Source organism: Callorhinchus milii, unplaced genomic scaffold, assembly GCF_018977255.1.
Source record: "Callorhinchus milii isolate IMCB2004 unplaced genomic scaffold, IMCB_Cmil_1.0 Scaffold2, whole genome shotgun sequence".
Classification (NCBI taxonomy): Eukaryota; Metazoa; Chordata; class Chondrichthyes; order Chimaeriformes; family Callorhinchidae; genus Callorhinchus; species Callorhinchus milii.
This window is the reverse complement of record NW_024704743.1, coordinates 116,098,308-116,121,488: the sequence shown is the minus strand read 5'-3', so window position 1 is coordinate 116,121,488 and position 23,181 is coordinate 116,098,308. Positions and strand designations below refer to the sequence as shown.

The following is a 23,181-nucleotide window of genomic DNA, read 5'->3' as shown; positions in this document are numbered from 1 at the left end:
TGATGTGAAGGAATAATTTTTTAATGGGGAGGGAAATTTTATGTGGCACCTGAGAACCCACTCTGCTTTGAGACAGATGACTGTGACAGCACAATGACCCACAGAGATGACAACAGTAAAATCCACATTAAGGTGAAGCACTTCATATCCAAATTAGTCAGGTTTGCAATGTAGGAACTCAGGAGTATTAGAAGGTATCAGAAGGTCAGTTATCCCATCGATCCCTGCTCTGCCTCAGATCATTCCAGGGTTCTCACACTGCAAACCTCCTGCTGATCAAAATACACAGTCACTACACTTTATAGTAAATCCTGTGAAGTGCTTTGAGACGTCTGGTTGATGTGAATGGAGCTATATTAAATACCAAGGGCTATTGTTTATTATTATTAGTTCTCTCTCTCAAATCCCTAATTATGTTTAAATTCGCTTAAATATAAAGTGATTTACGTTCCAGGAATTCAGTTTCAATGTGATATCTTTTGCCATGAAAGAGAGAGACAGAGAGAGCGAGGAAATAGGTGCTGTTAATGAAAATATTTTATTAACTATCCCTTCTTGCTCCAGTGACTGCAGGCTTTAAAAGCTTGGCGGAGAATGGTTTTTGAAATAATTAAATTTTTTTTAATATGTATATTTTTGCACTATTAATATTGAAATTCACATATTTATTATCCGAGGCTGCTCTAATTACATTGGATGCCAGTAGAATTGGGGCCAGGAAAAAAATATCCTGGAAGAGTTACATTTTCCTGATAGCCCCAACTCTCTTAGTGCCCGTTAATGCCCCACTGAGCAGTCTCTCCATTCCTGCGGCCAGGAATATCGTCTTTGACTCAGATTGTCTGAATCCTGTGAGCACAAAATGTGAGCACTCGCTCTATTCTGCTTGTGGGATTCAAAAAATTACAATACATGAACTGGCATTTTAGAAAAATCCTGGTAAACACCAGTAATTACACTTAGCCAGAAATTCCATCTCACCAGATCGGATCCCACCCTCATTTGTCAATCTATTTGGGGTTTAAATGTATCTATATAAAAAAGTTCATTGCTGCAATGAAAGTATCGATCGCCCACTAATACACAGCGACTACACATATTACAGCATATTCTGTGAAGCGCTTTGAGACGTCTAGAAGACGTGAAAAGCACTATATCAAATGCAAAGATTATTATTATTATACTTTACAGTAAAGTCCTGGGAAGTATTTTGAGACGTTTCGAAGATGTCATGAGGTGCCATATCAAGTGCAAGATTTATATTAATTATTATTATATGGAGTAGCTCACTGCAAAACCAGCGTCTCAGCACAAGCCAGCGTTATAATTTCTTCTGCGCTCTGGGCAAGGCATTTATTCTCTCAGCCATCAGGCCTCCAATCGCAAGCTATGTCACCAGACTCGTTGTCCAAATAAGGCAGCCACAATTCAGAGCTCACTGCTTTCCCACCTTTCCTTATGTTAAGACTCCTGTTGGAGTGACGGATGTAATTGAGGTCACTCAGCAGTACAGATGGCAAACCAGTCGTTCCCACCCAGCTGACCCCATCAATATTTCTTTAATGCCAGACTACACAGTGTGATCCCGAACTTTACCTCTTGTGAACCCAGTAAGTAGCCTGATCAGTCTAATAATCTGCTCCCTTCTCAGACAGACCATTCTGTTTCCCTGAAGGGTGGATAATCTCCCAGCGTTTCAAATATTCTTCCAAAAGTTGTCAAATGGAATAAACGCAAAGGAGCCAAACTGACCAATTTATTTTTCCATTCTCTCCCTCCTCCACCCCCACCTTTCCCCTTGCTAGATAGAGCAGATCTATTTCGAAGCCTTATTGATGATTTTCCATTCCAGCCTCAAAAATAGCACATAACGTACACAGTCGCTACGCAATATGCCGGCCAGAAACTCAGTCCTCAAAGCGGTAGGCACACATTGGACAAAAGACACTACCAGGAAATGAATGATTAAACTGGCAGCTCAATCATATTATATACCTCAGCTTAATTGAACATAAAGTGACATTTCAATCTTGTTACCTGACATGCAGGAACGACTGTAGAAAAATTTTCAACTCAAAGAAACCTTTCTGTCTTTTCCATTATTGGAAGAATTCCTCTGTGCCGTGTATCGCTCCTGGTTACCCAACTCCCATCCTATCTCCCCCCTCCCCGGTGATTTATTTATAAATTATTTACAATAAATACAACTTATTTATTTGTAAGTTAATCTTGCACACAAAACCAAATGCAGATAAATATACCAGACCATCAAGCAAATAGAGCAAATCTAATGAATAGGTGTCAGCCTGGCACAATTGGGAGCACTCTTGCCTCCGAATCAGAAGTTGTGGGTTCAAGCCCCAAGTCAGGAGTTGGAATGCACAACACTGCGGTATTGCTGGAGGTGCCGTTCTTTGGATGAGAAGTTAAATCAAAGTCCCTCCTGCCCATTCAGGTGGACATTAAAGATCTCATTGCATTACTCAAAAAGAGAAGGGAGTTTCTCCTGGTAGCCTGGACAACAATCTCCCAGATAAAATTTAGTAGCACATTGCTGTATGCAAATTGTTTGCCGCATTCACTTATGAAATACACAATCACTACAATTTACAATTAATCCTGGGAGGAGCTTTGAGACGTCCTCCCGACATGAAAGGCACTATATCAAACGTAAGGATTCTTATTACAAAGATTACTAAACTGTGACTTGCCTAAGCATCATCCTCATTGTGCAGTTTAGTCATGAAATGACTCGCTCTGCATTTTTGACAAGAGATGCGCATGATAAAGGAGCCGGAGTAACCTTTGAGCTCAGCAGAAAGGCAAGAATTCAGTAGTCAAATAAATGAAAGAGCACAATTGTCAAGCTGAGTCTGTACTTTGCATTCCGTTTATAACACAGCAATCCACTAAATTCTGTATAATTCACTGCTTAATATATCGAGGCTCATTCGATAACGTTGCAGAAATCCCCATTATACAACAGCTTGACTGGTTCCTTACCCCTTGCACAGTGATGCGCTTGCTAACTTGTGTTAACACACAATGATCTGTTGCACTAATGGGTATTTGATGCCATTTAACTGATAGATTGCACAACTCTCCAGTTCTCAGTCAGTCTGAGGTTGCTGGTGTCCGCCTCATTTACTTTTCGGGGAGGAATTCCAGAGTGTGGAGGCCACACAGCCAGGGCTGATGTATGCTCGTTTCCAGATGGCGATGTGTGACTATGTTTTCTTTACTTTAGCTGCAGATCTTGCCTGCTCTTTGGTAAAAGCTTTTGCAGGTCAGCAATACCGAAATCTTCCCAACAGGGGACACTGAATGACATGGACATGTGAGTTATGTAGATCTGATCCTAAACCTACCTATTTACACCCTCACCCCAAATCTACCTGCAAACTGACCTCTGACTTTAAACTTGACAATTTCTGACCTCTCACCATCAAACTGCCTATACTCTCATCCCAGTATCAGCCCTGTTAAGTTTTGGAGTGAAATTTCGCCCACAAAATATACAGTCAATTCACTTTGCAGTATATCCTGTGAAGCGCTTTGAGACGTCTCAAAGATGTGATAAGACGCTATATCAAATGCAAAGATTATTGTTATTAAATCCAATCTCAGGAACACACATTATACTGTACCATACTCAGGTGACATCTGGACTTTGACCCTGCATTGCAATTCTGCAATAAGTAACACCTTGCAGGTTGAGGAGCCGAGGGTGGAAAGACCAGATAACCCACTCTTAATTTTTCTTTAATCTTCTGGGATTTGACATCCACAGAAACCCCTCACCACGCTTAAGAGCATCCGAACCAAGCTGAGAATTCCACGTACGCACGCCACCTACACCTGGACACTTCTCTGTGTCTGGAATGGAATGCACCCTCTCTCCCTGGAGGGACCCACCAACGCTTACCTAATTCCATTCCTTAAACTTACCTTCCGAGCAGGCTCTATCAGCCTGAAACAATTCTTTTAGGTATTAAAACAATAACAGATTTCCTTACCTGAGCTTCTAGCAACAACAAAACATCTGTAAAGGATTGGAGACTGAAGAGCAATAATTGCACAGGCTTTGAACAAGATCAATGAGCTTCACAGTATAGAGAAACAGGAGCATTGAAGAGGTGGATCGGTGTCACAACTTTAACAAGCCAGATGTTTGCTCTGTGCCATCCAGCCTCTCAGCTGGTTGGAAATCTTTACCGAAGCTCTTTTAATTGGGATGAGCACCATATTGTAAAATGACACTTGATTAAATATCCCCATGGAAAAAAAAGTTTTTTTTAAAAAAAGCACACTTAATGGTTCCCTAATCTGCTGTGGATTTACTGTCACATCGACACCTGCTCTATATAATCCACTGCTCCGCTTGCTCCTTCATTGTGTAACTGTAGGAAATCCAGTATCTTGACTCATTACCTTGAAAGGGGAATCAATTACGCTTGTGGGACAATTCGGTCCTTTATTTTAAAGTTCTCATTAAAAAGCAATTGAAACATTGCTCCTCTGACAATCTGGTGGGTAAAGGCACCAGCTGGGGCTGCGTTCAGCCGTGCAGACCTGTAGAAGGTTCCAGGCTGGAACATCCTGTGGTCATAAGAACCCAAAATCGGTTTGGATAAAGAAGACACTTTGGCCCATCTGATCTCATCCACCCTACCACCCCACCCCCACACTGAGTCAGCTTATTGCAGTTTACACACAGAAATTTGTCTCAGGGTCCCCTGAGCTTGGAGGGTGTGAGAGGGGAAGGAAGGGGGGAAATAGGAAACAACAACAAAATTATATTTGTATAGAGCCTTTCACGTCGTGAGGATGTCCCAAGGCATTGGACAGACAGAGTTTCGGACCCGAGCTGGGGATCAGGATCGCGGAGGCTGGAGGGCAGGGGGCGAAGCAGGGTGATCAAAATTAAGACTCAATTTTGTTTCTTTCCACAATTCTGTGCAATCATCATTTTTTAGACAAAATGGATTTGCAGGCTAAGACTAAGTGGAATTTCAGTTCTCAGTTATGCCTCATTTTTGTACAAACAACAACAATAACAAGAAAAACACACAACTAACATTCTAGCTTCCAATCGCTGTCCAGAAAATCCTCCTGGAAAGGGAACGTGTGTGAGGATCTGTCTCAGCTGTGCCCCACTGCCTGTTATCCCCACCCCCATTCTCCTTCTCCCCACTACCCAGGAAAACAATTGTGATTTAGAGTCACACAGCCCCTTTCATGCCAGGAGGACACTGATCAGGGTGGGGGAAAGATGACTGAAATGCGGTTGAAAAGATTGGTTGTAAAATGGGTTTTGAAGGTGTGGGGGGAGGAGGGGCAAGGTAGAGAAGAATGAAGTGGTCAAAGGCAATGAAGGTGGCAGAGAGGTCATGGAGAACAAGGAGGCAAAGGGGGAGCCCTGGTCGCAGATGGAGAGAATGTCATTTGTAACATTGACTTGAACAGTCTCAGTGCTACGGGTGGGACAGAAAATAGATTGGAGGGGGATCTCGAAGAGAGTGGTGGCAGAGAAAGCAGCAAAGCTGGAAGGCGAGAGTCAATGTTCAGTCCAACTACAAACATTGAAAAAGATTACGTTTGGTGTAGGTATCAGAGGGCAGCTGGCTCCATGGCTCCATAGCCCAGTGAGGCTTCAGTGAATGATTTCCGGGGGGGGGGGGGGAGAAAACTGGGCAAGAATTGGGGGAGGAAGAGGGAAGAGGGTGAAAGAATATTACTAAAATCAGAAATCATCCCTTTCTTTCTCTGTTCCAAATTGATGTTTTGCTTTCAGACAAGTTACACTGCTCTCAGCCAAACAAGCGTTTGTGGGCATTGATCTCCTGTTGCTCCATTGAGTCTAAAGTCAAGACAAAGTCACTGTTCATTTTGTGAACAGAACAAAATGCCAGTCGATCTCCCCGAGCTCCAGTTATAGTGCGTGTGGCCAATTCCAATCAATTAATCACAAAGCAGTGCCTGTTGGTCTCGGCTCCAGTTAGATACAAAATATGAAGACCCCCGAGGCGGTGGAGGTATTTGAGGGTGAGGATGAGGATCTTAAAGCTGATCTGCTAGGGAATAGGAAATGGGGGGAGCTGGGAAAAGAAGGGGAGTGACAGGCTCGTGGAGCCTAGTGTGAGAGAGGATGCGGAGTTTTATAACAGGAATCCGTATGAAACGTCTCAAAGTTCTTCACAGAATATACTGTAAAATGGAGTGACTGTATTTTTGGGGGTGAATTCAGCAGCTAATTTGCACGTAGCAGTGTCCCACAAACAGCCTTGGCGTGAGTAAACAATTTTATTTAGGGGATTATTGGCAAGGACACAGGGAGAGTTTCCCTTCTCTTTTTGAATAGTGCTATGGGATTTTTAACGTCCACCTGAACAGGCAGACGGGGCCCTGTTTTAATGTTCTGGTTGATTGGGAGTTTGAAGATGATGGAGCTGGGGAGGCTGACGAGCAGGGCATTGGAAATGTCAAACAAGCAGAGAGAAAAAGGTGGACAGCAATATAGACAGTCAGAGACGAGCAGGAAATGTCATGAAGAGTGACAGATGGAGGAAGAAATAAAAACTGAAAGAAATATAATGATAATAATCCTTGCATTTGATATAGCGCTTTTCACGTCTTCCAGACGTCTCAAAGCGCTTCACAGAATAAACTGTAAAGTGAAGTGACTGTATATTTGTGGGCAAAACGCGGCAGCCAATTGCGCACAGCAGTGTCCCACAAACAGTCGTGGATTGAAAATGACCAATCTATTCCTGTTTTTGTTTTTTTGGAGGGATTATTATTAGGCGTGTGGAGTAAGGAAACTTGCCCAAGGTTTCGCCCTGCCTGGAATTGAACTCAGGTCTCTCGCTTGCAAGGCGAGCGCTCTAAGCGCTGAGCTACAGGACTCCACTAATAATATCTCTGGCATTTGATATAGCGCCTCATCACATATTCGAGACGTCTCAAAGCACTGCACACACGATACAGCAAAGTGAATTGACTGTATATTTTGTGAGTGAAATATAAATTTAGCTGGATTGAATTTAGACAGAGAAGCCAGATGTTAGCCTGACTCAATTGGATAGCGCAATCCTGGATTAGGTGGTTGTGGTGTCAGTCTCATCTGACACTCCAGTGCAGGACATGGGGAGTGCAGCAGGGTCAAACCTGCCACCCTTCAGATCAGATGCTAAACCAAACTCATTCGGAATCATACATTCACTTCATGGCTGTCTGCAGAACTATGCTATCAGCCAAACTGGCTGCCACATTCGCCTACAAATACACAGTCACTACACTTGGTAGGAATTAACCGTGAAGTACTTAGAGAAGTTTCAGCCTGAAGATGCTGTATTCAAATGCAAGGATTATCCTTTATTTTCCTATTCTGAAGAGGAGCTGTAAATGGAGAGAGAGCAAGAGAACTAAAGATCTACAATTTGAATTCTGAATCACGTAACACTGTGATATCTCAGTGATGTACATGCACATGTATATCGGGATCCAGGCAGTTCAGCAGGGAGTTTTACGGCCCATTAAACACTTAGGCAGGAGAGATGGGAATGGCAGATACATTATAGACAATCATATCCGATGAATAGACTGAAGATGGACAGAGTGTTCCAGCTGCTGTTTGCTTGCCGTAATAGAAAAACAAAAAGCGCTATATTTGGCAGCAATGTCTTTCTGCCTTGGTTTTCTTTTCGTTCCCTGTTGATTGGGGTTGCGATGCCTGAAAATGGACTGCCCATACTTTACAGCATGTCTTTACACTTGTTTTTTTAACAGTGCGTAAACAATGCCTAAAGGTAGGGACTTTGAACTCATACTCTAGGTTAAGACTCCAAGACAGTGCTGTAGGGGTGTGTGTGCATTAACATTAAAGATTACATGCACTATGCGGAAAAGCGAAGGCTGTTTTTCCTAGTGCCTTGGACAACAATCTCCCAGCTAAAGTCGGTTACTTATTTCATGGCTGTTTGAGGGACATTGCTTTGTGCATATTGTTTGCTGCGTTCACCTACAAAACACACAATCACTGCACTTTACAGTGAATCCTGCAACGCATTTTGAGATGTCTTCCCAATCGGAGAAGTGCTACATCAAATGCAAGGATTTTATTTCATATTATTATTTGATATATAATTTGATATTATTATTTTATTATTATTATATTATTAATTAATTGGCCAGAGAGATGGGGGTGGGAGAGGAACAGAGGGAGTGAAAGCAGTGAAAAAACATACACCGAAAGCATGGGAGGTGGCAAGAGATAAGTTAAAAAATGGAGAGAAATATCTGAAACATCTTTTCAGATGTAAGATTGTGACAGGCACAAATGTCACGTTGAAAGGCCACAGAGGGGTAATTCAATCATTCTGACTGTATCTTCGCTGCAGATCTCAGACCAAACAGCTAAATCTCCCAGCCCGATCGGCTAAGAAATAAAATGTTTTATTCTTAAGCAGATAAGAATTTCCTACCAAGATCCGAACAAAAGGTTAAACTGGTTGGTGGGCAGACAACAGAACCTTACAATAACAATGTGAGTCTAATCTGCTTTGCTCTGCTCACCGGGTTGGGGAATGTGCTGTAGAATCTAATTGCTTTATAAAATTCCTTGATAAGGAATCTGAGTCGCACAAATAGGGAAGTTATTTTCGATAGCTTTACGTATAAAGTGGGTAAAACCATTATTATCTCCAGACTCTTCTCCAACGCCTTTCTCCCTGGCCTCCCAGCTCCATCATCCCTCAATCCCCCTGGAGTCCCATAGTGTAGTGGTTAGTGCACTCTCCTAACAAATGAGAGGACCTGGGTTCAATTCCCAGGTGGAGCAAAACCTTAGGCAAGTTTCCTTAGTCTGCACACCTCGTTTTCCTTGGAGTGAGTAGGTTGTTAACAGTAAAAAAAAAGGGTGCCTTCGGTCACTTTCCTACCCCTACACTCCCTACCTTCCACCCCTCCCGATCCCAACCTCCTGCTCAGGTCCAAATCCCTGACTGTCCAGCACCTTGGGATGTCCTCCCAACATGAAAGGCGTTATACACATGTAATGTGTTGTTGTTGTGTGCAATTGGCTGCCGTGTTTCGCCCACAAAATACAGTCAATTAACTTTACAATATATTCTGTGAAGCGCTTTGAGACGTCTGAATGATGATAAGGTGTTATATCAAATGCAAGAATTAGTATTATTATCCACAGGCTACAGCTCATCCACAATTCCATTGCTAGCACCCTTACTAGTACTAACCTCTTCTCTTGCATATCACCTCCAGTCACTCCAGGCTGCACTGGCTCCCTGGCTCCCAGCAGATCAATGTCAACATCCTCACATTCGCTCACATAGCTGTGACCTTCTCCAGCTTGACTATCTTGGTCACCACCCTCCCTCTATTCGGCAAACTCATCCTTGTTTCTTGTATCTCATCCCTTCTGCCCTAGTGGCCAAGCCTTCAGTCACTGCGCTCCCAACCCCCAAAACCTGACCCCCTCCCACCTCCATTAACCCTTCATCTCGGCCCCTGAAAGCCCCCTGAAAAGCAGCTTCCAAATTTATACTGAGTTTAAGAATTTTCCACAATTCCACGCAATTTCAAATGTAATAATCCTTGATTTTGATATAGCATTTTTCACATCAGGAGGATGCCCCAAAGTGCTTCTTCGACTACAGGATTTGCTGTAAAGTGAAGCGAACAACTTGAAGACAAACCAGTTTTATAGGATGAAGAGGAACTGGAATTTCAGGTCTCTGATCGCTTTCCTCCTCCCACTGGGATACGGTTCCACAGACACCAATTGCCTTCGGTATCTTTCCCAAGCATGTGAGCCTTGGTTGCAAGGGCTGGCAGGTCATTTAGTGCAGCCGAGCCCGATCTGGCCATCACCCAACCTGAACTCATGAGCGAGCACCTTGCAGAAAGAACGTTTCTGAGTGGGGATAAGGAGCAGGAACCTTAATTTAATGGTTCCCTTTCCTTACCCTCGAGGTGTTGAGGCCATTTGTAGCCCCTCTCATAAATGTAATAATAATCCTTGAATTTTGTACAGCGTCTTTTATGTCAGGAATATGTCTCAAAGTGCTTCACTGGATATATTGTTAAGTGCAGCGACTGTGTTTTGTCGGCCAATGCAGCAGATAGTTTTGTGCATAGCAATGTCCCACAAACAGCCACAAGTGCATGGCCAATTTTATCTGGAGGATTGTTAGCCAGGACACTAGGAGGAACTCCCTTCTCTTTTTGAACGGCAGCATTAGATTTTTAACGTCGACCCAAATAGGCAGACGGGACCTCAGTTTAATGTCTGATCCGAAAGATGGCATCTCCAACAATGCAGTGCTTCCCAAGCGCTAACAATGCACTTCACCTCCAGCACCGCATTGGAGCGTCAGCCAAGACTGTGAGTTCAAATCCCTGATGTGGAGTTTGAACCCACAACCTTCTGACTCAGGAGATGAGAGTTCTATAAACTGAGCCAGGCTGATGCACGACTGGGACTATCCTGCCAAAGCTGAGGCCAACAAACTCAGCACAGCTCTAACGTGCGGTTCAACTATTCTGTGAACTTCTACAATTCCGTTGAGGAAAAGGGGAGGGAAATAGAATTAAATAGAGGGCTCCATTGAGGAGTTAGCACAGCAGTGCTGATACCCAGTGGACAAACTTAGCTGAGCTATGGGATTGAGCAGAGGCATGAATTTCTAATAGCAGTTTGGGTTTTAATCCTTCGGGGTTTAAACCAGATACTACGAGGGCTGGAGAGGGGCAGATTGATTCCCACACTAAAAACCTCTCCAGTGCTAATGCCATTAAGCAGTGACAATCTATCTTTTATGTTTAGTGAAAACTCCTTGGTACTAATAATAATAAACCTTGCATTTGATATAGCGCCTTATCACGTCAAAGCGCTTCACAGATTATGCTGTAAAGTGAATCAACTGTAATTAAGGGCGAAACCTTAAGCAAGTCTCCTTTACTCTACCCGCCTCTGTTTACCGAGCAGTAAGTAGGAACCCGTTTGTTAGTCGATTGGCGGATCGCTTTCTGTGGGTAATGCAAATGCAAAGATTATTATTATTAATAATTCTGTGTCATTCTGTGTTAAAACACTGCTTTCAAACCAAACTGCCGTTAAGCGCTGCATGAAGGGTGCTATAAAGAAGCAAGTTGTTGTTGCTTCTGTTTGGCTTCCTTTGGTACAGAATTAATTCAAAAATGGAGGTGATGGGAGTAGGGGAGTTGAGGGGGTTGGGGGGTGAAGGGGAAAAAAACGATTCCGTCAGCGTGAGACTTTGAGGAAAGAAATTAAAGTCGGGACAGGACACCTCAGGGCAGGCTCGTGCCTTGGGATCTGTCTAGCAGGCCCAGCAGGAATTATGCTAATTATATTGCTGTCCCATTAAGCGCTAATGGAATTATACCCTTGGGCTGTTCCATCAGTGGAGGCACCCAGCGCAAATGTTTTGACCAATTCCAGGAGATATTCCTGAAGGCTGTAATTATACACCGCCATCCAGTCACAAAGCTCCGTAGCAACCAAGAGATCAACATGTGGCCTCTCCACAGAAGGGCGAGTGCTGCTTGGCACAAGAGTGGAAATGAGCCGAGCAAAATCAGAGCAGTCTAATCTGTGCTGATCAGCGATTGCTGTTTAGCAATTCAGAAACTAATGAGCAAAGGTTACACAATTACCAACACTTTCTCTCTCACCCGTTCCCCCCCACTCAGCTGACTTCTTCCAGGGCATCTATAAAGCATTGTACAAGGGGGCTGGCAAAGGCTAGACTTGAAACTTATCAAAAAGGAAAGTGCTCGCAGAACGTGTGATCCACGCTGATTAACATGCGTTATTCACACCTCTCTGAACCTGTTGCAGAAAGGTAAATGCGTATGTGCCTGGGAGAAAGGTGTGATCCAAACTTGCACTGGTTTCTCCCCTGCTTTGAATACAAAGGCCTGAGATAATGACAAGTTTTACTCAGGGAAAAGTTTTTAGAATCACTGAAGTTAGAGCATGTTTGGTGGAAGTCATTTGGCCCATCAGGTATGAAAACTGGTGCAAGTGCCCCGACTAGGAGTTAATTTACACTAATCCCAATTTCCTCCTCTTTCCCCGCACCCTCTGTGTTCTTTTTCTTCAAAATCTTATCCGTGGTCAATCTAATAGGTGCACTGCCTCAATCTGTACCACTGCTGTCCCACTGTTTTATTCTGCTAATATTTTTTGACTGATAGTACAACAACAACAATTTGTTTTTAAATAGTGCCCTTCACGCAGGGCAGTATCTCGGAACATCTTGATGGAACCTGATGCTGAGCTGGTGGGAGGGTGGAGATGACCGTAAGCACAGTCAAAGAGGAAGGTCTTCAGTCGTGATCTAAAAGATGGGAGGAAAGGCGGAGTGATTGGGGGAGAGAGCTCCAAAAGTGAGGTTGCCGACGATGAAGTGGAAGGGACGAGGGACAAGCAGGAGGCCAGAGCCAGCCGAGCAGAGACACTGGGTAGTGGAGTGGGAAAAAGCAGGTCAGAAAGGTAGCTGCAGAGTTCTGGAGGTGCAAAGGCACAAACGGATTTGTAGATGAGTGAGAGGAATGTACATGAAGTAAAATAAGGTCGGGCTTTCACCTTGAATAAAGAGGAGAAGGGAGATAATAGATCCTTAGTTATCAAAGCCTTTTGGGATCTGTAGGTGAAAAAAATGCATTCTTTCCGCTTGCTTTTTTTCACAACAAATCACTACCTTGCACAACATGTAATGTAAAAAACTGTTTCCAGGCCTTGGAAAAAGCTTTGTGAATAGAAGCTACCGTGGCTTTAAGCGTTTGCCCTGTCAGCTAATTACACTGTGGAGCTGTCCTAGCTTTCACACTGAAAGAGCCTTGCATGGCTGACTGTGAGAGGGGTCGCACAGAGCACTGGAGGAGGCGGGGAACCGGGATAAAAATATAAAGGGAACAAAGAGAATTGAGCACTTTGTACAAGGCTGCGTGCATTTCAGAGAGCAGCTCTGCCTCGGCTAATGGAGCAGCAGGACCTAGATGCTCATTGTCAAGAATATTTTCCTTCCAACAATTCATCTGCCCCTGAGCCTAGAATCCCCTTACCCAATTGTATCCCATCTCCTAAAAACTTCTCCTAGTCAGTTTCCTGTCTATGAAGCATGGCATTTAGGACTAGCCCTGTCAATCAGCAAATCACTTTGCGCAGCTTTAACACTGAATGTTGGCAGGCTTTTCAGCACGTAACTTTCAAATGACAGGGATCGAATGATGACTGAAATCCAGTCAATTGACTGGCTTGTTTGTGAAAGAAAAATGCTTGTACTTGTTGCGAGTGGGCACGCAACTAGGCAAGGGCATTTGACAAAGAGGCCCATCTGCATGAAGGCAGACAGTTCTCCTGTTCTCAGTCTATTTCAAAATATAAATTATTGGTCTTGGCTATGAAACCGGCTGCCACTGGGTTTGGTCATGTTATTCCTTCTCTCCATGCCCATTGCATCCATGTCTGCAGTCTCTCTTCCCAACCATGTCTGCAGTCTGTCTATGATTACAGTGGTGAGTCATCACCTTGTTGACGAGTATCAACAAGATAATAATAATCCCTCCAAAAAAACCAAAAAACAATAATAAAAAAAAATTGTTCATTTTCAATCTACGACTGTTTGTGGGACATTGCTGTGCGCAATTGGCTGCCGCGTTCGCCCACAAATATACAGTCAATTCACTTTACAGTGTGTTCTGTGAAGCGCTTTGGGACGTCCTCCCGACGTGAAAAGCGCTATATCAAATGCAAGGATTATTATTATTATTATCTGAGAGAGTCCACCTGAGTACACTGGCGGTTATATGGGAGTTCATGTTTGCGACTTGTTAAGAGTGCACATGTGTGTGTTTGCACTCACATGTGTGAGAGTGTGCAAGTGTGTGTGTGCAAGGTGCAGGGGTTTTGGGGGAGAGGAAAAGGAGGGAGTGAAGTTACATATTGCATAACTGATACAGCACAGAACCAAACCATTCAGCCTAACTAGTCTATTCCTCCTATACCACTCTCATTTCTGTATGCTTCAACTAAAGTTTGATGATGCCAGGACAGCTATTTTTATGTTAGTTTATTCACTGTTACGTTTGCCATAAATATATAAAATACAGGCCCTTCAAAACAGATAAAGTTCCTACCCTCATTCTGCATCTAGCTGAGAGTTGCCAAGTTCAGGAAGAATTACAACACCAAAACTCGTAAGCTTTCTACATTCATCTAATTACCCACAGCTCTCTAACTGGAATTACATTATTCAAGCTCCATCAATAATAACAATAATAATAATCATTGCATTTCATATCATACCTATCATGTCAGGAGGATATCTTAAAGTGCGTCACAGCATTTTTGGTAAAGTTTGTGTTTTGTTGGTGAACTCGGCAGCTAATTTGCAAACAGTGATGTTCACAAAAATCCCTGAAGTAAATGACCAGTTTTTATTTAAAGATTGTTGGCTGGAACACTGGGAGAAACTCCCTTTTTTTAATACTGGGAGCAGAGGAATTGATAAGTTGCTGTATTGTTGCACTCGACAAGCAAATCATCAAATCCTTTCAAAAGCAAATTAGATAGATTTCTTTTAGGAAATAATATCTTGGGATACAGTATATAGTTTGGGATGTGACATGTGCATGTGGCTGCCAGGTTGGTGGAAGGTGAATTGGATGGACCTTGATCTTCTTTCATCTAGAAAATTCTTATGTTCTTATGTTGACATTGCAACTTATTGCTTTGAAATGTCTCAGAACACTCGACACAAAGAGTTTGTTCCAGGTCTAGTGACTGCTCTGTAAAACGTGCTGCTAATGCGTCCCAGCAACGTCCCACAAACATCAGTGAGCCTTGGTTGAGGGTTAGAGCAACGATAGAATTACTACTGCGATCTGTTGGAGTCACTCTTCCTACCTTACAACAAAAGTTTTTATTTCCCTCTCAGAGAGAGGCTCGGGCAGAGTCTGTGAGAAGCATTAACTGTGGCATGGTTTCCATCAAACAGCCAGATCTCAAGGTCAAATCTTTGGCGACAGCGACAAAATCACATTATTCACATGGAAGGTAAAGAAGAATGGAATACAAAAGCGCAAAGGAATGAATGCAAAACTCACCTTTCACTACTAACTCTGCATAGTTGGAGACTCCGGAGCCAGTGATGGAATGAGTCACACAGCGGTAGTGGTCAGCATCACTTCGTACCGTCTGAGCCACATTGAAGGTGGCTATAAATCGACGGGAGTTGGACACTTTGGTCTCTTTTATGGGGGTGTCCTTTCCTTTACGTCCCTGAGAGTGAAAGGGAGAGGGAGGGGGGACAGGGAAGGGGGAGAATATCATAGTGCAAATAAAATCAAATGTCTATTTGACCTGCTCATACCCCACTCCTCCACACGCTCCTTTTGCTCATCTGGCTAAGGCCTTCTGCACGTATCTCAACCCCGCCCCTCTGTTCCACAATCAGCATCCGTGCTTTCAGCCACTATGCCCACACCCTCTGGAATTCCCTACCTCAATCCCTTCACCTAGCTCCATCTTTGCCGATAAGAATATAACAATTTTCTGGGGGAAAGAAGACCAAGATACACACGATTTATTGCACCTGAAGACTTTCCTCTTCAACCCCCGTGCCTCCTGTCATTTCCCCTTTCTCCCTTTCTCCTCAGCATCAGATGTTGCCATTTCACATGGATAGTGAGGGCCACCGAGGTGGGGGAAAGTGAGGTAGGAGGACAGTGTCCGAAGACATGATCAAAAACATATTTTTGTTTTAGAAGATTTTTGAAGGCATGGTGAGAGGATTTGAGGTGATGAGACTTTGGGGAGGAAGTTTCACAAAGCAGGGGAAATCGTGGCTGAAAACCTGAAGATTGGCCTCCAGCAGTGGAATCGAGGGGGCGGGGAACATCAACAGGCCTGAGCTTGCAGAGTGCTGGGGGGAGAGAGAGAGTGGGGCTTGAGGAGATTGGACAGGAAAAGGGACAGGGAGAGCATTGAAGATCACCAAGAGGAACTTTAAGGCTAATATCTATCTAAACCACAGTGGTAATGGGTGACAGATTATTTTAACAGGCAGGCACCGAGTATGTCTCAGTCCCAACATCTTCATTGCTTTCTGTACTTTCTTATTGGAGACAAACTTGCCACGTTGCCAGCAGTTGTAGAATAGTGCCTGATTGATGGCTTGTGGTGCCACTAATGGACCGAACAGCAACAGCTACTTAAATCAGCAATGTTGCGAACCCGATTCAGGTGGTGATTTTTAACAATTGGCAGCCAGTCAATCATTGTATATATGCGGCAAAGGACGCTTTCACAAACTTTCCTTTGTCTGTGAATTAAAATGTTCTTAGAACTCTAACACTTTGAGCAGAGACTCCTAAAGATAAGTTGTAACCTTAGCAATCTTCCAATAAATCTTATAATAGTAATAATCCTTGCATTTGATATAGCGCTTTTCACGTCTTCCAGACGTCTTAAAGGGCTTCACAAAATATATTGTAAAATGAATTGACTATGTTTTGTGAGTGAAACACGGCAGCCAATTTCGCACAGCAGTATCTCACAAACAGTCCTGAATCAAGTGATCAAATTTTTTTTTGATGGGATTACTCCTGGAAAAGCAAACTGCCAATCGACTAACAACTAGTTTCCTACTTATTGTTAGGTAAACAGAGGCATGTGGAGTAAAGAAACTTGCCCAATGTTTCGCCCTGCCGGGAATCGAACCCAGGTCCTTTCGCTTGCGAGGCGAGTGCTCTAACCACTAAGCTACATACAGGCCTCCAAATGCAGTCATGTAGCAGGGCTGAGAGTTACTACTCTTGAGATGCCATTTTTTGCAACATTTCCATAGATTTTCATGCATAGTTGATTGGAATCAGCTACAATATCACAAGAAAGGTTCAGACAATCTTTTGGCCCATTCAATCCCACCCTACCATCTTCCCGCTACAACATCAAGCAGCTTAAATGAGTACAGCGTTCCTGTCCTCAACTGTCCTTGTATCCCGTTCCCAACTTTTAATACGTTGTTTATGAAGAAATATTTCCTAGTGTCTGTCCTGCAACCTGATCCTACAAAATACAGATTCACTGTACTTTACAGCAAATCTTGTGAAGCTGTAGAGGCACTATATAAGGTAAGACACTATATCAAATGCAAGGATTATTATTATTATTATGACCTATGTCTTATGTCCTGTTGTCTTGGCGTATCTGAAAGCATTGTTCTCGGCTTTCTTTCTTATTTAGCAACTTATCTATGTCTATAAGGTGAGCTGTGAGGTTCTTTTGAGATAATGTTATCAGGGTAATTCTCAGTGAATTGCTCTATCTGGTTACCTGCAGCCAGAGTTTATCGTTCGGCGATGTCTGCCCATTGGCCGTGCAATGGAACGTGGCGTTCTGCCCAGCATTAACCTCCACATTCTGGAGGCGTAGAAAATGAGGGGTTTTGACTGGAAGAGAAAAGAAGAAAAATGAACAGGACAGAATTAAACAATCATAGGAGACTTTTATCTACATTTTACCATTATAAGTTGTATTACGCATCAATGGTCTTGTAGCACTGTCGATTCCAGTTCAGTGTCAGAGAGTAGGGGTGGGTGAGTAAATTGTCAGAGGTGCTGTTCTTTAAATGGGATGTTAAACTGAGATACACCTGTCTGTCCAGGTGGACATTAAGAGTCCTGTCAAAATGAGAATGGAGTTTCTCCCCGTATCCTGGCCAACAATCCCCCAGATAAAACTAATCATTCACTTTGTGGCTGTTGTGTGGGACGATGCTGTGTGCAAATTGGCTGCCTCATTCGCCCACAAAAATACACTGTCACTGCAATTACCAGAAAGCTCTTTGAGATATTTCGACATTATAGGTGCTGTATCAAATACAAGGATTTTTATTATTATGTTAAGGTCACACTGACTGTATGGCTGCAGATTTGAATCCAGTTCTGTGCTGAGTTATCTAATATCAACCCTAGGGTAATAGTTTGGGCTCTATAATTGGCCTTAACTTATCTGGATTCAGGAGGAGGTAAAATCCAGATATTGTCTATTATTCATTTTATTTGCCTTCACACCATCTCCCCTCGCTCTCTCTCCCCACCACCCCTATCCCCATCCCCCAGTTTCTCTCATTCTCCCTTTATTCACCTGCATGTCATTCACCTCAGTGTAAAGCAGATTGAGAAGAGGTAGCAACACTAAGTTAAATGCAAATCCACTTTCCCAGTACTTAGTTTTTGTCACCCCGAATGTAATTTCAAACCAGTGATAGGTTGAAGGACCATTTAGTAATTGACAATTGCTACTGTTGTTGCATCCAAAGTGCTTCAGTAGAAATTGCAATGTGGCCATCCAGAGACAGGAGCACAGAATCAGAGCTCGGTGCATAATAATAAGCTTCAGCGGCCAGACCAAGACAGGCGTGGAACAGACTTGAATGGGCTGATTACTGAGGTGTCCGGCAATATATCTATGCTTCTCCATTGAGTATTACGTGGGCACCACAATCATCAGTCAATCAAACGCTTTGGACGAGTAGCTTAAACAAAGTCAAAAAACTCCCAAAAGACTAACAATAATAATCACTGTTGGAGTAACAGATATAGGCACGAAATTCCACCTAATCTCAGCCTGTGTCTTATTTTGTCTTAAAATTTAACATCCTGCAGGATTGCGAAAAACTCTTCAAATCAGCTTTAATTTTGGAAGCCATCATTTTCCATAGTTTTAAAGATAAGAAAGCGACAATCAAATCAATACCATACTTAAGAATTTACCACCGTTCTGCACTACCTTCAATTTGAAGACCAAAGGTAGATGGGGTCCCAGTTTAACATCACATTTGAATGACTGCACCTCCGACAATGAGGTACATTGGAGTGTCAGCCAAGACTCAGCCTGTGAGCTTAAAGATGAAGGTGGGGCTAGAACTCGCAACCTTCAGACTCAGAGGAGAGAAGTACTACCAACTGAGCCAGGATGGCACAAGTGACAAAACGTTGCTAATTTAACATTGCAATAAATCTGCACACAAATGTATAATTTGTCTTTGGACTTGCTGATTCCACATTTCCAGGATTTAAACTAATTCTCGCTGATCAGGCAAACACTTGTAGCATTCATTCTTTTACTAATCAGCTAACGCACAGTAGCAGTCTGGTGGATAACAAACATTGAGTACCACAGTTCTCAATGGCTCGGATGGTTGATCTCGCCGAAAGCTCAGAATTCTGGAATAACTGGAGGGATTTCAGCATTGTCAAACATTTCACATCCGCAAGCCGTATTCTAGTAATGGTGGGGAAATTAAATCCAGGAGCAATTGGAAGTGTGCTTTTCATTTAAAGTGTAATGTACCCACTGTCCCTCTATAAGAAAGAATGTTCGTGCCTTTAACATCTTGTAATTTAGAGACAGACTCAGCAGCCATTTTGCGACAGCCAAATCCCACCAACAGCCATGAAGTGAATAACTAATTAACTTGGAGGATTGTTGGCCAGAATACTGGGAGTAACTTTGTTTCCCTTGAAAAGTGCAATGGGATCTTTAACATCCACCTAAACAGGTAGACAGGACCTTTGGTTGGACTTCTCACCTGAAGGATGGCTGGCATCTCAGGCAATGCAGTGTTCTGACAGCATCAGGCGCTGACACCATCAGCATCCAAGGCTGCACTCTCCACCTCTCAAAGCCAATCAGGAACCTCGGGGTTTTGTTCGACCCTGAGCTGTCCTTTCTCCCCCATATCCGCGCCACAACTGGCACCGCCTTCCATCACCTCCGGAACATCGCCAGACTACGGCACTACCTCACCCCTCACGCTGCTGAAACTCTGGTCCACGCCTTCATCACCTCAAGGCCGGACTATGGGAACTCTCTCCTCGCCGGCCTTCCCGGCACCTCCCTCCACACTGCAGGTCATTCAGAACTCTGCAGCTCATGTACTGTCCCGCACCAGGCTTCGGGACCACATCACTCCCACCCTCGCTCGCCTCCACTGGCTCCCCATCCCCCAGAGGATCGAATTCAAGATCCTCATCCTCACCTACAAGGCCATTCACGGCCTTGCTCCCTCCTACCTCTCCGACCTACTATCCCCCTACTTACCCGCCCGTACCCTCCGTTCCTCTGGCTCCGGTCTGCTCCACATCCCCCGCCCCAACCGCCCTACTATCGGTGGCCGGGCCTTCAGCCTCTCAGCCCCTTGGCTCTGGAACTCTATCCCCCAGTGCCTTCGCCACCTCCTCCCTTTCCTCCTTCAAGGCCGGTCTCAAGACCTTTCTCTTTGACCGTGCCTTCAGCTCCCCTCTCGACTCTCTACCCCCTCTTCGCTCCCTCCCTTCCCTCCCCTCACCCTGACTATTTCCCCCCTGCTCACTCCCTCCCTTCCCTCCCCTCACCCTGACCATTTCCCCCCTGCTCGGGTCCTGACCCAACTGTACAGCGCCTTGGGACGTCCTCCCGACGTGAAAGGAGCTCAATAAATGGAATCTTGTTGTTGTTGTTCTCACAACACTGTTACCCTAGTCAGCTCAAGGCCCAATATGGGATTTGAAGCCACAACCTTTTGACTCAAAAGTGAGAGGGCTACCAACTGAGTTAAACTGAGACATAGAAGGCAAAACATCAAGTGATAAAGGTGAGGGTGAAATAGAGATGCAAGACAGAAATGACACAAACCAAAAATGAATGACAGAAGGCAGGAAAGGCAGAAGATAGAATATACATTGAAGACACACAGGAGGCTTGAAAAATTAATCAAAAAAGGTGAGAGGCATACAAAAGACTTAAGCACACACTCAGGCAAAAGAAAGACAGACAGGCAAATCGCTTTTAAGGGCAGGTTCGAGGATTCCAGAAATTGGGGATGCAAGTAACAGTATTGCTGGTTATCTTGTTCATTTTTATCGTGACATTTCACTGAAAGCTTTTACAGTGCTTGAGAATAATAATGGAGAATAATAATCATAATAATCATCCTTGCATTTGACGTAGTACCCTTCACGTCAAGAGCACGTCCCACAACGCTTCACAGGATGTACTCTAAAGTTTGGTTACTGTGCATTTTGTAGAATTTGCATAAATCACGCATGCTTGTGGCACTAACATCAACTAGGGGATGGGAGTACTGCTTGTTATGTTGATCATTTTTATCATGACATTTCATTAAAAGCTTTTACAGTGCTTGAGAATAATAATGGAGAATGGAAATGATAATAATCATTGTCTAGTGACTCATTTACTAAATAGGAATCAACTATATTGAGCTTCAACCTGTAACACTTAGATGTCGTCTGGGATTAACAGTTCATTGAAGAACTGCTGCTCCCCCATCCATGAATGGCCAAGTGGGTGAATGCAATGTCATGTCAGGTGGCGTTTTTCAGATGAGACATTACCAAGGTCTTGTCTACCTATTCAGGTGAATGTTAAAGGTCCTATGGTACCACCTGAAAAGAGAAAGCAGTTTCCCCCGGTGTCCTGGCCAACAATCGCCCCAATAATAATTGGTCATTCACTTCACTGACATTACTGTGTCAACAACAACAAAATTACATTTGTGTAGCGCCTTTCACATCGGGAGGACGTCCAAAGGTGCTGGACAGACAGAGTTATGGACCCGAGCTGAGGGTCGGGGTAGGGAAGGGGGGGAAGCAGGGAGATCAAAAGCACGGTCGAAGAGGAAGGTCTTGAGGTGGGTCTCGAAGGTGGCGAGGCAGGGGACGAGACAGAGGGACTGCGGGACGGAGTTCCAAAGGGTGGGTGCAGAGTGGCGGAAGGCCTGCTTGCTGATAGTGGGGCAAGCAAGGCGGGGCCGTAAAGCAGGCCGGAGCCTGCTGAGCGGACAGAGTTAGGAGGTCGGTGAGGATTTTGAAGGTGAGGACCAGGATCTTGAACTGTATCCTCTGTGTGATGGGAAGCCAGTGGAGTTGGGCAAGGATGGGGTCGCAGAGCCTTGTGCAGGAGAGGACACAGGCTGCAGAGTTCTGGATGATCTGCAGCCTGTGGAGGGAGAAGTTGGGGAGGCCGACAAGCAGTGAGTTTGCATAGTCGAGCCTCGATGCAATGAAGGCGTGCATAAGGGTTTCGGCGGCCTGTGGTATAAGACAGTGTCGGAGATGGGTGACGTTGCGGAGGTGGGGGAAGGCAGAGCGGGTCATGGTGCAGATGTGGGGTAGAAAGGATAGTTGAGGGTCTAACAAGACCCCAAGGTTCCAGACTGGCTTAGCAAGGTGAAGTGTGCAACCATGGATGGTGATGCTGTCAGTGCCTGAGGTGAGGAGGCGCTGACGGCAGCCAATCAGGAGAGCCTCGGTCTTGTTGACGTTCAACCGAAGAAAGTTAGCTCTCATCCAGAACTTGATGTCTGACAGACATTCTGTCAGGACAGCAATGGTGCTGGAGTCAAGGGTGGAGGCAGAGGGGTAGAGTTAGGTATCATCCGCATACATGTGGAAGTTGACCCCATGTCCATGGATGACATCATCGAGAGGAAGCATACAGATGTTGAAGAGGAGGGGAACAAGGACAGAGCCCTGAGGAACGCCACACGAGATGGTCCAGGGACTAGAGGAAAAGCCGTTTGAGGAGTTGCAGCACAGGCGGTGTCAGAGGTACGATCTGAACCAATCAAGGACAGCGCCATGGAGGTTGAGGTGAGAGGAGAGGTGGTGGATGAGGACAGAGTGGTTGACTACCCTGATTGGCTCGCGCCAGCGCCTCCGCACCTCAGGCGCTGGCAGCATCGGCCTCCACGGCTGCACGCTCAAACTCACTAAGCCAGTCAGGAACCTGGGTATCTTGTTCGACCCTGAACTGTCCTTTCTCCCCCACATCTGCGCCATGACCAGCACTGCCTACCACGATCTCCGCAACATTACCAGACTCCGCCACTACCTCACCCCTCAGATCGCCGAAACCCTCACCCACGCATTCGTCACATCAAGGCTCCATTATGGAAACTCCCTCCTCATCGGCCTTCCCAACTCTTCCCTTCACAAGGTGCAGATCATCCAAAACTCTGAGCTCGTGTACTCTCACGCAACAGGCTCCGTGACTCCATCACTCCCATCCTCGCCTGACTCCACTGGCTCCCCATCCCCCAGAGGATCGCGTTCAAGGTCCTCATCCTCACC

General features: G+C 44.5%; 1 protein-coding gene across 1 annotated transcript in view; it reads right to left on the bottom strand.

Moving 5' to 3' along the window:
* Positions 1-23,181, bottom strand: part of LOC103181055 (protein tyrosine phosphatase receptor type M) — a 220,877-nt gene that overhangs the window by 151,279 nt on the left and 46,417 nt on the right. The window contains 2 exon segments of the mRNA XM_007897258.2: positions 15,151-15,325; positions 17,381-17,496. Coding sequence (XP_007895449.1) covers positions 15,151-15,325; positions 17,381-17,496 — 291 coding nt within the window.